This window comes from Ips typographus, linkage group LG1 (assembly GCF_016097725.1).
Source record: "Ips typographus isolate SLU linkage group LG1, UJ_Ityp_2.0, whole genome shotgun sequence".
Lineage (NCBI taxonomy): Eukaryota > Metazoa > Arthropoda > Insecta > Coleoptera > Curculionidae > Ips > Ips typographus.
Genome location: NC_138422.1, coordinates 29175232 through 29191352, shown reverse-complemented (window position 1 = coordinate 29191352; position 16121 = coordinate 29175232). Strand labels below are relative to the sequence as shown.

Genomic DNA, 16121 nt, shown 5'->3' with positions numbered 1-16121 from the left:
TCTATTATTGATTTAACAAAGAAAATTTAAATAATTTGATAAAAAGCCTTTTAGGCAAGGAGGCAATAAACAGACTCAATTAAACTTGGTTTAAAATACGCTGGTGCTAATGAGGATCAAAGAGTGGTAGGAATGACTATATTAAAACAAAAACCTTAAACATTTTGGAAAAATCTATTTTAAACAAATTAAATGTAGGATGTGGTACTGTCCGTAAATTTAAATATTTTATTTGGTTAATACAATATTTGTGAGAAACTGTACGGAGCTTTTCTTCTTGACTTTGTACTGGAGATTATCAGAGATGTTGTAAATAACACGTTTAGGCGAGTTTGCTCTGGATCATGCCTTTAAACTGGTCGACGCCGATTTGATTTTCCTTGTAGTAAGGCAACTGTTGCATCCTGGACAACCAGGCACTTATTCTGGGGTAAGTGTTGGCGGCCACTGGAACAATCGCCGAATTACCGCTGGATACGGTGGCGACCAAGCTAAAGTCGGCTATTGTGACTTCGTTGCCAGCGACAAAGTCTTTGCCCTCCAGTAATACTTCCAGGGACTGATAAGCTTGCACCACTAGGTCTGCCTTGTCTTTCTCGATCGTTTTAGCGCCACCCCGTAGTAAAGCTCCCTAGAAAATGAGTACTATTATATACAGGGTGTTTCAGTACTTGTATTTTATAATTTTAGCAATTTTGCATAGCTCGAATCCTACATCTTATAAACCTTCAGCTAGTATCTATGACATTTTAGGATTATAGTGTTCTTTGAATATTTCTAACATCCTGTTAGACAAACTTACAACAATAGCTCCTATACGAGGAAACAAAATTCCAGAGTCGAAATGGAGGCGCTGATCTACAATGGCGCGTTTCTGCAAGTCTTTAGGGTAGAGCGAATCGGTTTTGCCATATTTGGACACCAGGTAGGAGTTAATGGCGTGACTGTCAAATAGATAAAAGTCGCCATCTTCGAGTGTGGGCACCGTATGCAGTGGATTTTTCTGCAATACACAGTAATTTATTGTCAATTTGGTCCATTCTGCATATAAATCGTATTGATTGATGGACTGGAGAGATGAGCGCAAAACAAACTCAACATTGCTCTAAACAGAAAAAAGCAATTATACATAAAGCGATCATTAATATGCATGTTAAGAGTGACATGTAGCGGAATGATTTGCAATGACTTGTTGATTTTATTTATCCGATGATAAATCAAGACTAATAATTGCTTTTAATTATTATCACTGCTTAGTTTGTTTAATAACTGATGTATAACACTATGTAGTGTAGAGGCTATAATAATATCTCTTTATTATATACATATACAGTGTGTGTAAAAATAAGTTTGACATACAGCTGTTCGATTTAAAAAACATGACTTTTTGCACTTTCCTAGAATTCATTTTTTGAGGCTAATTTTTGACTACTAAACTGTAATTTTTTACAATCCATCTTAGGGTCCTAGTAATAATAATTCCTTGAAACTTAAGTTAGCCTCAAGGAGTAAAAATAATAAGTATTATGGCTGCCTTAAGTTTCAAGCAATGATTATTAATATATGACCCTTAAAATCAACCTTGTTTCCAACACACAAAAACTAAGAAAAAAACGTTTTCTGATATGCAAAAATTACAAATGTTTATAAATAATTCAGAAACGGATGCAGATAGGTGTACATGACATATACATGAAATTTGTCCTGGAATCCATAAAAGAAACAATATACACAGGGTGCTTTTATTTAAAATAAGGAAGTTGATATCTACGTTATAGGTATAATCGGAAATGCCTACATCTTGAAAATATATATTCCTAACATCAGTCTTTATAATACGACACCCTCTGTATTTTTTCAAATTAGTAATAATTGGTTTAAAAATGTAATATAGGAAGCAACCTTGACGCTTAAAATCTGTTAAACTACTTTGTTCTTCAACATTTCTCAACCTTGAATGAAACGCGCAACCTTGACACACCAATCATATACCTTCTAAAATGATTAGTGTTTTGCTATACCAGAGAGGGTGTATCCGGAGCAGTTTACTTTTGATACATATTTGTTAATTTGGTTAACAAAAGCTCTTTTATAAAAATAAAGGTTTGCGAACACTTTGCTTGCTATAATCTACAGGGTGTCAAAATATAGTTTTTTGGATATACTGTTATTGTCAGTCATTATAGTTGCCAGTGACGCGGGTATTATTATCTCGTCACTGGCTGTAGATAGTATTGTTTTTCGGCCTCGATTCTACAGATGGTGTTTATTTTAATAACTAAAATTAATTTAAATGCTTTAATTGCTGGAGTAGTTAAAACAGCTAGGTCTTTCAGTGGCGTAAATAAGTAGAGAACTGGGCAGAAACACAAAAATTTTGTTATTTTTTTTAATTAACCACCACTATCTCTTATGTTACATTTTTGAGGATTTTTGTATGTGACATATACGCAAAAATCAACCAATAACATACCTTAAGAAATTGGGGTGTTAAATGTTCACCAGCCATCAGATTGACAGGTATCCGTTCCACGTCCAATCCTAGGGCGGCAACGGTCAAAAGGGTGGACCGGGCGGCAGGGCTCACTTGGGCATAATACAATTTTGGCCTCGTCATACTTCCGCGGACTAAAATCGACACGATATAATCAACTAAACGGCTAGCAACCAATTGAAACAACCTGTTTTTTCTTTTACACAACAAAACGGAAACCTTGACTGGTCGGCACACGCACTTCAATTAACCAAAGTGGGGAAAACTCTCATTTTTATAAGTGGGAAGTCGATTAGAGAGCGAGTCACATTTCGCGTTGAATTTTACTAATCGAACGGAAATACATTAAAATACTATGATAAAGTCATGGGTTTAACCCAAGATTATCACGACAACTTCCTTTATTAATTTGGCGATGACCTAAAAGATATGAGCCAGCAGAAGAATTCTCAGAAAAACTTTGAAATTTTCTGACAAAATTAAAAAGCGTACCTGCCTAAACACCTGGAAAATTTTCTTATTTTAGTTTATTTTTAATCAGACAAATGTAGTATATGCCAATGTGTATAGGCATTAATATTTGGTCAATCCATATTTAATTTGTTTATTTTTGCTTGCGGTTATTTAATAAAAGATTCATGCCTGCTTAAATTTTATGACACCCACAAAGTAATTACAAAAACCATATTAGCTTAGTATTTTCGAATATAAATAAAAACCACTGAATTCATCATCATGCATATGTTAACGTACTAAACAAACTTTTGTACTCGACTAACGATAACAGAAAGATGTTTTTCTCAGGTTAGTTTAGTAAAGTATTTTTTTTTTAATTTTTAGTGAAAGCCTTCTTAAATTGGAAAAACGACAATTTCTGGAGAAGGATTAGTTCTACTAAAATTATAGAAGTTACCAAAAATGTTATAAAACGCAGTCTGTACTAGGTGACTTTTTATATCTTACACCATAACAATTTAATTGCTGAAAGTTAAACTGAAATTAAAACGAAGATAAAGTACGACCAGAGGCCTTACCTATACTTTTTAAGCTGTCTGCATAAAAATAGAAGACCAGTTTGCTGAAAAAATGCTTCGTTAAAATAAAAGTATCAAAAGTATTCTCAAAAATAGAAAAAATTGTGTCTTTATCCTTAATCCTCCTAAATAGAACATGAAAATTGAAAACAAAAGCTTATTTTTACTTGTCATCAGTCTTAACTCTTAATCGAAATATTTACTATACAAAAAATGGGTTAAGTTTAGAAATTACCTTCATAAATTATCACCAATTAGAAAGTAAAAGGAACATTAAATCTCAAATTAGTTTACTTAAAAAAGCAACAAGTTCATTTATTAGTACAAAGGTCAAAAGTGGCGCGCGTAGGCCATTTACCATTTTACAGAGTTTGTTACGGAAAAAGCACTTATTTACACAAAGTTTCCGCGCTCACATCAAAAATCACAATACGCTCGTCACTGAATTGCCCACTCACAGAATTAAAAACACTTTCAACCTGAAAAATCACTGTGTTCAAATAAAGTTTGATCGTAAAGTGCCGCCTGCACTAATCGACCACCGAAATATCGACCACTAAGCGCGTCCCTTGCCTTTTCTGCTTCTAATTGCAATAAAAAGAAAAAACAAAAATTAAAGTCAAATCTGTAAGACAACGTCACACCTAAACTTACCAAAACTCTCGAAAAACTCCACGAAAATTTTGACGATAACGTCATTTTCATCGTCCTCGCTTTGTCGCTCGTTGTAAATGATTACCCGTTCAACTTGGCCGTATTTACTACACTCCTCCTGGATTTCGTCCTGTAACATCTCATCGACATCTTCAGGACCGACCATGTTGCGCAACACAACAACGCGCGAATCCACTTTACGCATCAATTTTTGCATAACAAAATGTCGCGCGTTCTGCCCTTTGATCGACATGTTTTCCTGTTGCTGCAACGTTTGCGGTTCGTTCTGATCGAGCAACTTTTTCTGTAACTCTTCCTGTTGCTTCAGTTGCGCTTCGGCCGCTCGTTTCATCGCTTCCTGCTGATGGGCGGCCGTACTACGCGCCGTACTGGTCGGCGTCGCAACCATTGCGGCCGTAGTTACTGCCGCGACTGGTACTATGGCCGGTTGGATCACGTTATTAGCTAATTTCTGAGGTATGGCAACGCCTGGGGGAGGGACCACCACAGTAGGAGTAACGACGCCCGGAGGCCCTACGGCTGCTGTCACTTTTGGCAGTTTAGAGAGTGAGGTGGGTTTCGTCGAGGTTGTAGGAGCGAGGAGAGGTAACGCCGCAGCTGGTTGCGCTGCGATTTTTGATAAACTTGGAGCTGAAATTCGTGTGTTGCAATATTTTCTACATAGTAACGCCAGTTTAACTCACCCAAAGCGGCAACGTTGCTTGCCACTGCGTCCATAGCTTGGATTTTGGCGGTTGCTGCCGCTGCTGCAACAGCTGCTGCCGTGGGAAGAGCATTTGAACCTGTAGACGGACCTAATAGGGCGTTTGGCGGTGTAATTGCTCGCCCCACTCTAAAAAAACGTTAGAAACTAGTCTAATAAACGAGGGATGTGACACTCTCTTAAATTTGGGCCCATATTATATAATACGAGGATTATCATAGATTATTCAATATTATGCGATATTATTGATAATATTGGTATTATACCCGTATTATTGTATTATTCCAAATAATATTGATATTATATGGTAATATAAGGATTATTATGGATTATTCAATATTATTGATATTATGTCAGTATTATTGTATTATTCGAAATAATACTGATATTATACGTATTATTGCTTGATTAGCGTATTATTAAGGATTATTCTTTACTGCTTGGATTATTACATATTATATTAATGATGCAATATTATTGCAAAAGCGCAAAAGTTTAAGCGCAAACGAGTAAGTTAAAAATTGTTTAGATTATAATTTAGAATACAAAAATGGTATCAGTAAATAAAGCTGTCATAACAAAATCCGAGTTTATTACTGGTTTCACGTAGATGTGCGAACCAATCACTTCAATATTTTGAATGTGTTTTAATGGAGGTTTTTATGGTCATATTTTTTTATTTCATTTTTGTTTCGAACATGTATCAGTTTCAATTTCCTCAATACTGCCCATGTTATTTCTTATTTAATCACCCGCTAGTAATTTAATATGTAATTGCATAAATTATTAATTTAAAGACGATAAATACATTTTGGCAAAATACTTAGGGAATAAATAAATAAAATAAAAAAATTTATCAGTTTATTATTGTCACAAGCCGAGCAAAAAGCTCCTTTTAATAACCAAGCAAAAAAACATACCTGCATAATTATTTCTACACTTTTCAATCTTCAGTTGGTTTAGTTGGTTTAAAATGTTTATATTTATTCTTAATAACCAACAATTCCCACCGCTTTATGATTTTTCATATTATGCCGTATTATTCGTATTATTCAGATTATTTACTATATTATTGGATTATGTGGTATTATCAAGATTATGCTGCATTATTTATATTATGGGGTATTATTCGTATTATTCAGATTATTATTAATATTATTGCATTATGTACTATATTATTGGATTATATCGTATTATCAAGATTAGTAAGATTATTGCATATTATTAATATTATTTGGTGAGTGACCCAAATATTATTGAAGTGTCACACCCCTCGCTAATAAACCAATTCAAACAAATAACTGAAGCAGTAGAATTTTCTTTTCATGTGCATATTATTTGGCAATATTTTTGGTAGAAAAACTAACCTCAAATACTGGCCGCCCAAATCAAACAAGTTCATGCTGGCGATCGCTTCATTTGCGGCCTGGGCAGTTTCGTACTCAATGAAACCGTAGCCTTTGTGCTTGTTACCGGTCGAGCCCTGAGCCAACTTACAATAAACGATAGGACCAAACGCCTCAAACACGCTAGAAAGTAACCGATACATTACAAAGCAAACACTGAGCACAAACACGTACCTTTTGATGTCCTCTTCGTTGAGATCGGGATGAATAGAGGCGACATAAATACGATTGTACTGTTTGGCCTCCTCTTGGATTTCGTCAATAACCGCTTGCGCTTGAGGCATGTTGCTGGGCCGACCGACCACCTGTAATCGAAAAGAAACCGCCCATTAGGGGACCATACTCACGTCAACTCGACAGTTTATTAACTTCTAAATTTCAGTCTAATACAGTTTCAAAAAGTCTCATTTAACGAGCGAAACAGGTGACGTGAATATGGTGAACGACTGCAAACACTGACGTTACTTAACCTAAGCAGAGAGAATCGTCACTAGGGCTCGTCATTAATTGAAGGTTATGTATAATGTTTACTTTCTAGTGAATTGTGTTTAGGAAGTTATCTTTTGCGGGAAAAAGCGCCGTTTCAGCGTTGTGTTGTTCAAAAAGTTGTCGGAGCTGCCCCAATAAAATCATTTTTACGAGAGACGCCGAAAACGGTGAAATGAGTAATTTGCTTGACTTAACACTTCCACGTACGTTATGAAATTGAAGGGGCTTTCACTATGTCACAGAGGATCGTGCCCGGCTCATTTTAACTTTCTCTTTAAGCTTTTTGTGAAATTACTAGGGATGTAATATTGAAATGTAAGACCTAGTAACTCGCATGTATTTTAAAATTTTAATATTTGGACCCTTAAATTCCGCTATAGTAGACGACCCCATTAGTATTATTTTGTGTGTGAAAAAAACAAAAAGCCTGAAATACTCTTGATGTTACAATGCATTATATTTTACTTAACACATTTTTTATTAAACGTATTAATCAACTTTTACTTTTTAATCACAGAACATACATCTTTAATTTTCCTACCATAATAGCAGAGGGGTAAAATTACTGAATTAAAAGACTACCCTAAATATTTAAGAATCTAGATAGATAATAAGATTAAATTTACGAAACACTGTCACATATTCATTAAAACGATTTTTACTATTCACCTTATGTAGGAGAACAAAAGAGTTTTAAGACCTTCAAACTGATATAATAATAACTGTCAAAAGATCCGGGTTGTTGTGTTCAAATACAAACTGATAATTTCAAACGGCTAAAAATATAATAATTGTTATATAACTTGGTTATGTGACATTTTTATTGTTAACGTTATGTAGAAGTGACAAAAGAAGCTTTTAAAGCTGCAAGTTTAAACAGAACAAACCCAAAATTCAGAGAATGGTTAAAAAAATCAGTGAAGCTTTGCTGGGAAAAAAGGATTATGTCAAGAAATTACCCATTACGCCCCACAAGGTTTGGAAGGTTTATTTTTTAAGCAGATTTTAGCGCAAAAGTCAAAACGCCATTGCCCAAACGATCCTCTGCATTAATTAAAAACATAATTAAGAGAAAAACTAAAGGTTTTGCTCTATTATCTTTAAAAGTACCTACTAACTAGATAGCATTTACATTTTTGCCTACAGTTGTTGAAAAATATAAAGTTTCAAGCTATAGCCAAATACATGCATGGCAATATTTAGAACTAATTTGAAAGGGCGTAATAGTGAATTCTTCAACAAAAGCCAATATGTTTAAATGTGTAATGTGTAATGGATATAGGCTGTTCAGTAGTCAGAGAACATATTTCCAGATTTGCCTGTGATATAGATTTCCAGAAACAGCTTATATAAAAAATATGTACAAATGACATGGCATTAGGCAGTGATTCAGTTCAGTTCAACCAGAAATTTTGTATGTTTTTTAGTAGGTATTTTATTAGTCCTGTCTCCTGGAAGCATTAAAGTTCAAGAACATGCCAAATTCAATTCTTATTAGATGATAGTAAGTAATCGTCAACCGTACAGAACAATAATTTCAGTCTCACTAGGAAGACGAGGAGCCAGTAAATCCAGCCCTTTCCTTTTTAAAAGGATAGTTCAAAGTATGCTGATAAACAAGCAACCGTTCGAACGCAAAATCTTTATTTTGGTTATGTTTGGTAATCTTTAGTTTTTATCAAATACGTCGTTAACACGCTTCAGAAAACCAAAAAAATGTGACTTTAATAATGAGGTTCCAGAGTGGCATAATTTTTAAACTGGCACAAAAACCTTCTAAAAAAGTCTAATTCAGAGTCTCCATTGATATCGAACTTTTGCTGGGATGCTACGGTTTTTTTCATCTTGTGAAATTACTACTTTATGCTGCAAACATAAATTATGCCTTATCTCAGTTGGTTTTGTATTAGAAAACATAATATCACTAAATATTAAGTTTAATTACGACCGAATTACTTTGTAAATTATTTCCATATAAAGGGTTCAGCGGAGCAAACAATGAGACAGCATTCTTGGAATATCAACAAAAATCTGTTAATCTTTCAGGAGTAAAGACCATGGAATATGGAATTTGTATCTTTCTTCATATTTGCATTGTTTAAATAGTTGTTATATACATTTTATTAATTTTCAGATAGGAATAAAACTGTTAAAGCTAAATGACTAATATGAAAAACAAAATAAAAAATGTTGCTTGTTTGATTTGTGTTAAAAATTCGTATTTTTAAAGCTAGTTTATTGCAAAGCTTATTTCTTACTTTCAAAGTAAATATAATAATTTTACTAGTCAGGTTTTATGAGAAAAACATAGCTCTTACTAATTAAACTTATTACCCCCATATATCTTAACTGAGGCAAAAATGTAAACTAATTAGATTACATTTGAAAGGAAAATCAAGACAAAAATTCCATCTTTTAATAAAATTTGGTTCAATTTGCTGGATAGGATAAACCACTTGTGTTGAGATAAATATCAATTCTGTTGAATTCATTATTTTAAAGAGAAACAAAATAGATTTTCCCGCCAAACGTAATCGAAAGTGTAAAAAAATGAAAGAAAAAGTGAATGGCGCCCCTGAACGACGCATTTTCAAAACGGTCCGCAGAGAGACCGGCGCCGATCAGAAACGCCCCTAACCTACGAACTAATAAGGAAAGAGAAAAAACTGAACACGAACATTTACCTTGATGTTCCGCCCTCCGATCATCACCCCATTCATCTGTTCCAGCGCTAATTGCGCCGCCTCTGGGATTTCGTACTCCACAAAAGCAAAACCTGGAAAAAAAATTGTATTTGTTAATTAATATTTCATGTGAAGATACTATTTACACAAACAAATTAGGTACTTAGTTATGCTATAATCCAACTCTGAACCTTTGAACTATATATGAGAGGTAAATAAGATATTTTTCTTTGGGGCGTTTTATAAAAATATCAACAATATACTCTTAATAATAATAATAATAATAATAACAGTCTTTATTTCGAATTGTGATTAGGATAGAGTACAATGTACATTATCAACTAATACAAAGGAAATAGCGTCATGGTAAACTATGAACTATGTAGTACTTAAAGATACTTATACAGTGTGGAACAGCCAAATGGAATAAATTCGATAACGAATAAATGAGAGTGTGTTGGGAAAAACGATTGGACACGTCGATTTGTAATTTTAGATGCGCATTTATTAAAAAAAATAAAAATTATATAGGGTGTGTCATGTGACAGTGGCCGATACCAACTTTCTTATTTTAAATACAACCCCCTGTATATTATAATTTTTTTGGATTCTTCAGAAAATTCTAGACATAATTCATGTACAATGTCCCATACCTATCTTCAACTGTTTCGTTTCACAAATAATGTAAAAAAAACAAAAAAACATTAATTTCAATGTAAGAGATGTTCAAAATGTTCGTGAAAATAAGTATTGAGTGTAATGTAGCGAATTTGTGAAATAAAATAATTTTCTTTTTTTAATGTTAATTGTTGTAATACATCTGAAAACACTTAATATTTCCGAAACAGTGGAAGATAGGTATGGGACATTGTACATGAATTATGTCTAGAATTTTATGAAGAATCCAAAAAACTAATAATATACAGGGGGTTGTAATTAAAATAAGAAAGTTGGTATCGGCCACTGTCACATGACACACCCTATATAATTTTTATTTTTTTTAATAAATGCGCATCTAAAAATACAAATCGACGTGTTCAAGCGTTTTTCCCAACACGCTCTCATTTATTGGTTATCGAATTTATTCCATTTGGCTGTTCCACACTGTATACATTTTCAGCGATTTTTCCCTAAATACAGATTTCAGAGAATAAGCATTATTTAACAAAATAATCCTCTATAGTGTAGGGTTCTAATTCAATTAGTAAATTTTTTAGTTCTTTTTGAAACTTTTGTCCCTCAATGTTTTCAGCCTGTCTGGTAGGTTATTAAATAGGCGAATACACATATATTTTGCATTCTTCTCAGTGAGTGTTAATCTATGTTTTGGACAGTTTACATCTTTTTGTCTTGTGTTGGATGTATAATTGACTTTGATGTTAAATAGGTTTTGGTTCTTTTTAAGAAAGATGACACTCATATATATAAATTGCATAAACTGTCATTATTTTATTTTTTTTAAGGATGGATTTTGAACATTAATCTAATTGCCCTTTTTTGAATTATAAATACATTCTGTATTGAAGTATTTCTACCCCAAAACATAATTGCATACTTCATAATCGATTAAAAGTTGGCAAAGTACAATATTTTAAGGGCCGCCAGGTTCAGATACCGGGAGACAATTCGAATTCCATAGCAAATTGAGTTTAACCTGCCTAGCAGAACATTTATGTGATCAGACCAATGTAGAAATTCATCAATCTGCACTCCCAAAAATTTTGTGTTCTTGGCTAGTAATTGGATCCTGTCAGTGAGAAGGTGTATTTCATTAGGTTTCTCAAATGTACCTTGTTTTGTTGAAAAAATAATCACACTTGTTTTTTCCATATTTAAAGCTAATTTATTTTTTTTTAACCACTCAGAGGTCCTAATAAACAGATCTTTTCCAGACTGAATTAAAGTGCTGATTTCCCCTTGACCTACAAGTAAATTTGTGTCATCTGCAAAGTTGACAATTTTTTCATTTTCTTTTGCTATAGAATTCAGATCATTCATGTAAATTACAAAGAGTAGTGGCCCCAGAATACTGCCCTGGGCTATTCCATGTTGATTTTCTTTTATATTTGATGTGTATGGCTTGCTGTCCCTAAATAGTTTAACCTGTTGTTTCCTATGAGATAAGTAAGAATCAAACAATCTTAGGGCCTTACTTCTAACTCCATAGAGTTCTAATTTTTTTAACAATAGTTCTTTATCTACACAATCATAAGCCTTAGATAAGTCTAAAAATATACCTATTCCTACTTTATGGTTTTCTATGTGTTCAAGGATATGACTTGTAAACTGAAAAATTGCTGTTTGTACTCTTAGGACACATAGATTTCATTTTCACATCATGGCCAGAGTTTGCTGGTTTATACAACCTTTCCAAGTCATTGATATGACCATTAATTGTGTCTGAAACGTTTGGTGCAAAGGTTCCTAACCTAATTTAATCTAACCTTCAACTTACCTTTGTGCTTTTGTGTGACGGGATCCCAGGACATGTTTATTGACTTAATGGGGCCGAAGGGCAGGAACGATTGCCGGATAGTGTCCTCCTTCAGTTCGAAACTGATTGAACCCACATAGACTCTGAAAATTTATTATTTCTTTGTAAAACTTACTCGAACCAAGTTAATGTTTAATTAATTAAGCAAAAATTTAAAATCAGATCTTATCAGCTAAAACTGTCATCGTTGGAGAATGCTTAGGATCCTCAACAACTCAACACAACTTGTACATTTACATCATCTTACATTTATTGTTTATAAATATTATTAAAATTTAGAGAATTAACTCACCTGCACATCAAAACCAGGACCTGATGACGTTGAAACGTCTTGTTTTTCTGGAAAACAACGGCAACAATGTTAGCAAAATTATAAAAAAAAAACTGAGTAAACAAACCTGTTGCTGATAGGCTATCGTTTGTTTCATGAGAACCATACGTATGCTTTGTTCCATTGCGTATTTTTTCGCTTTGGCCACCCAATCCGCTTGGTCGGATGACATTTTGGGCAACGCCCCACCCAAAATGCCCGCTACCGAATTATTTACGGCTCCAGGACCTGAAAGCAATCGCAAAAATGCTTAGAATCCAGACACTAAATGGAATTTTTGAAATGAGGCGTGACAAGAAGAGTAACTCACCTGTAACAACCTCCCCATTCTGGTCCAAGTCATAAATATAATCCACTGCGTCACCTAAAACAAAGCGAGCTGGTAAATGACTAGTAAAACCAGATTGGAAGTTGTGACAGAACCAATGGAAAAACATTTACTAACATTATTATTAGTAGATAGACTTAAACTGGCTTAACAAAACAATTACTTTTGCAATTTACAAACTTTTGTGTGATCAACTGTCAAACCATCCAAAATACTCAATAATGTTATTTCAAGTGTGGCAGTTATATCTCAATTTAAGACCTAATACAACCTGTTTAGTGATTAACTGAGATACTCTGTATACACAAGTTATAATTGACCAACAAAGTAGGCAAAGTTGTTTTTAGTGTGTTTTTCCATTGGATAATGTGATTTTTCATGGCGAAGATTTACAAAATGAAGGCTATGATAGAATGTTTAATTAACTGCTTAAAAAAATACATACAATCAGGGGCGTGTTCAAAAGCCGTTCATTTTGTAATCAGACAGAAACAAAACTGCTAAAATTATACTGAATATAGGAAATTACATCGTGATCAGTCTCCGATTAAACCCTCGGGGGGGTGTCAAAAACACTACTGTACGCGCAGACACACATACGCGAGCGCCGCCAATGCTCTAAAAATAATAAAAAAATCAAACGTTCCACAAAAATAATGGTTTTTGTGGCATTAAACTGAACTGGGGGGTCAGAGGGAACAAAACCTTTACAGCTGAAATTAAACGAGAAAAAACCAGAAGGTCGGTGGTAGCACCACAAGCGCCGGATTAAATCTGTAAGCACAAAAAAAGAGTAGATTTGTCTATAAACCGAGAGAGAGAGATTGACGTGTGTTCAGGTTATGTTTAATTATCAAACAAAACTGACTGGTTTTTCTCCTTCCACTGGCAATTTTTGTTATAAATGCAAAGAGCATACAAGGAGGATTATTTAAAGGTACATAGCCTCCTTGTACGCTCCGCATTAACAGAGGCGTCAGTTTCCTACCATGTAACCGATGGTTACCGGCACTCCATCAGACTCAGTAGGGCCGATCGATTGATTCTGTCCACCTTAATTCTGGAACATCTCAATCAGACAGACAAGAAAATTAGTTATTGACGCCCTGTCAACCAAAAAAATAAAAGAAAAACGACCCCCATGGGTCATGGCTTTGCCTACTTACCCTCTAATCGGGGCGCTTTTTCTGGAGGTTCTTCAGTGCCGGGGGCGGGGGGATCGTCGTACTGCATTTCGGGTTCCATTTCCACTTCCGGTTCCTCTTGTTCTGTATAGGTGGCTTGTGGAGGAGTAGTGGGGTCTGGGGGTAGTGGTGGTTGATGGGGAATTAACATTGGTTGGGCTATAGGTGGTGGAGGTAAAGGTGGTTGGCCGAATGGGGGCATCATGTGGGGCATTGGCATTCCTGGTGGCGCCATCATTGGATGCTGCAACCAATTATTATTTCTTACTACTAGTTACATCTGTATTTTACTGGCAGTAGTCAGGGTTAAGTGCTCATATGTAAATCATCAATTATACCTCAGAAACTTACAGAAACCGAAATTTTTAGAAAAAGATTGACTTGAGTAATGATTATGGGAACATTTTCTTTGCCCCTTAAAAGTAAAGTGTAAAACTCTAATAATCTTGCAAAAAAGATGCCAGCTTTTTGTGTTGTGTGGAATGACAAAAAAGGTAAAGGTAATAAAAGTAAACACAGCAATAAGTTTTTTTCATGTTTAAAAGAGAGAAAAGAATAATTAAAAGCTTTTCTTTCTGACAAAGTACATTAGTTTAAGTAAGATTTAAAAAATGCTTTTCTTTGTGTAAATAACCATGAATAATGGATATTTAAAAATTATACATAGAAAACCAAGGATAAGAAGAGAGAAACTAAAAAAAGTCAATGAGTTAGAGTTAGGACAAAAATTGCCACAAACTTTGTAAGTGACTTGGGTCAGTCTGCTAAAGTAGAGGTGACTTAGTTATATAGTTAGTCACACTGTGACCACGTACCTCATGGCAAGGTTGCAAACTTAGGGTTTTAGACCCTAGATTTAGGGATAAATTTGGAGTCTAGGGGCAAATCTAGGGTTCATCATGTTTTAGGGGTTTTTTTAGGGTCTTTTATTTTTGCTTTAATCTAAAATATACCAGGGCATAAACATAAACCTTCTTAAAACAATTATAATCTGTGGACACTAATCATTCACCTCCGAAACCACATCAAAGTAATGCATGATTGAACACCCGTTAGCTTGACATTATTGTAGGCGCGTTCCTAAATTTACCTCACAGATCACCCCGAGCACTACAAATGAGTCAAATGACTACTGTCATTAACGTCACAATCTCCTATCTAGGGTTTTCTAGGGTTATTTGAAAATATTTTAGGATACTAGAACTTCTGGAGTTGGCAACCCTGCCTCATGGGCCCATGTCATCTACAAAGTTTGTCACCATCCTTTTCTAACTCATCAATTTCTCTCTACTTATCTTACCATAGGTTTCCTAGATAATTTTAAAATTTCGATTACTGTTTACCCCACACCTCACACAGCAAATCTATTATAAAAAAACACAAAAAATCTGTAGAGCAACCACCCTACTATTGCTGTCACATAAGTTAACATGGTCACTTCATATCCAAAGCCTAGTTCCAGCTAATCATCCTTCCAGTTGACACTGGGACAATCTCATTTTGTTTACATGTAGCAAACTAGTTAAAAATTTATTCTTAGATATATTGATTTATTCACAAAACCAGTAACTAACAATATTTATACCCTCTCACACATTCTGCAAATAATTAAAACAGAGCCTAGAAAAGCTTTACACTAATAATGAATAAAGATAATACAAATAAGTTTACCAGTTTTTGATTCTGAACTGTTTAGTTTGGACGATTTTCAGATAGGTTATGTCAAAGGGGCAATGTAGTAATCATGCATCAACATAAAAAAACTGAATTTTCCAGGAAATCTTAAACAATAGTGGGTAATATGGTGTATATTTTTCAACTTATCTATGATGCCTCAAAACAGTAAATTTAGAGGTCAACTTAAAAAACAGCATCAAAGCCTAGATGGAAAGAAGTGAGAAAAATTACATATCAAATGTTCACCCCAACCAAAACTAGGAGGAATAAAACATTCATTACCATATTAGTGGGACCAGTGGGCATCATTGGCGGCAGGGGCGGTGTCGTTTGTTGCTGCATTTGGGAGTATTTTTGTTGTTGAAAACTAGTCATCATTTTGCGCTCGACGCAACTAAGAAAACCGACCTTCGAATCAACTAGATTTCGCTTTTTAAAACGCGCAACTTGACGGTGAAAACATAATTTTCCATTAGGTCAGCACAGGCACATCAAACAGTCAACACGCTCTTTTTGGAGGAGAAGAAAGATGGCGGCCAATCTCTAGAAAATGGTGGCGAAAGTCGAGTGACGCGCAGAGTCACAGACGACATTCCAATGAACCAATAAATATACCCATCTC

General features: G+C 34.5%; 2 protein-coding genes across 3 annotated transcripts; both read right to left on the bottom strand.

The window, feature by feature from the left end:
* Positions 1-160: 160 nt before the first annotated feature.
* LOC145738552 (glutathione S-transferase 1-like) lies at positions 161-2838 on the bottom strand. Its single transcript, XM_081993377.1, has 4 exons — positions 2682-2838; positions 2474-2628; positions 803-1003; positions 161-631 (listed from the first exon to the last, which is right to left on the bottom strand). The coding sequence occupies exons 2-4, from the start codon at positions 2615-2617 to the stop codon at positions 323-325; spliced, it is 654 nt and encodes a 217-aa protein (XP_081849503.1). The 5' UTR covers positions 2618-2628; positions 2682-2838; the 3' UTR covers positions 161-322.
* A 979-nt stretch (positions 2839-3817) lies between these two features.
* On the bottom strand, positions 3818-16051 carry hfp (Poly(U)-binding-splicing factor hfp). Of its 2 annotated transcripts, none has more exons than XM_081993288.1 (12): positions 15782-16051; positions 13805-14066; positions 12621-12674; positions 12378-12538; positions 12272-12318; positions 11941-12062; positions 9480-9577; positions 6487-6617; positions 6274-6435; positions 4887-5035; positions 4183-4833; positions 3818-4112 (listed from the first exon to the last, which is right to left on the bottom strand). In XM_081993288.1, the coding sequence occupies exons 1-12, from the start codon at positions 15875-15877 to the stop codon at positions 4003-4005; spliced, it is 2043 nt and encodes a 680-aa protein (XP_081849414.1). In that variant the 5' UTR covers positions 15878-16051; the 3' UTR covers positions 3818-4002. The 2 variants fall into 2 exon arrangements, with proteins under 2 accessions (XP_081849414.1, XP_081849423.1); XM_081993297.1 differs by having other exon boundaries at positions 9486-9577.
* Between the last annotated feature and the right edge of the window lie 70 nt (positions 16052-16121).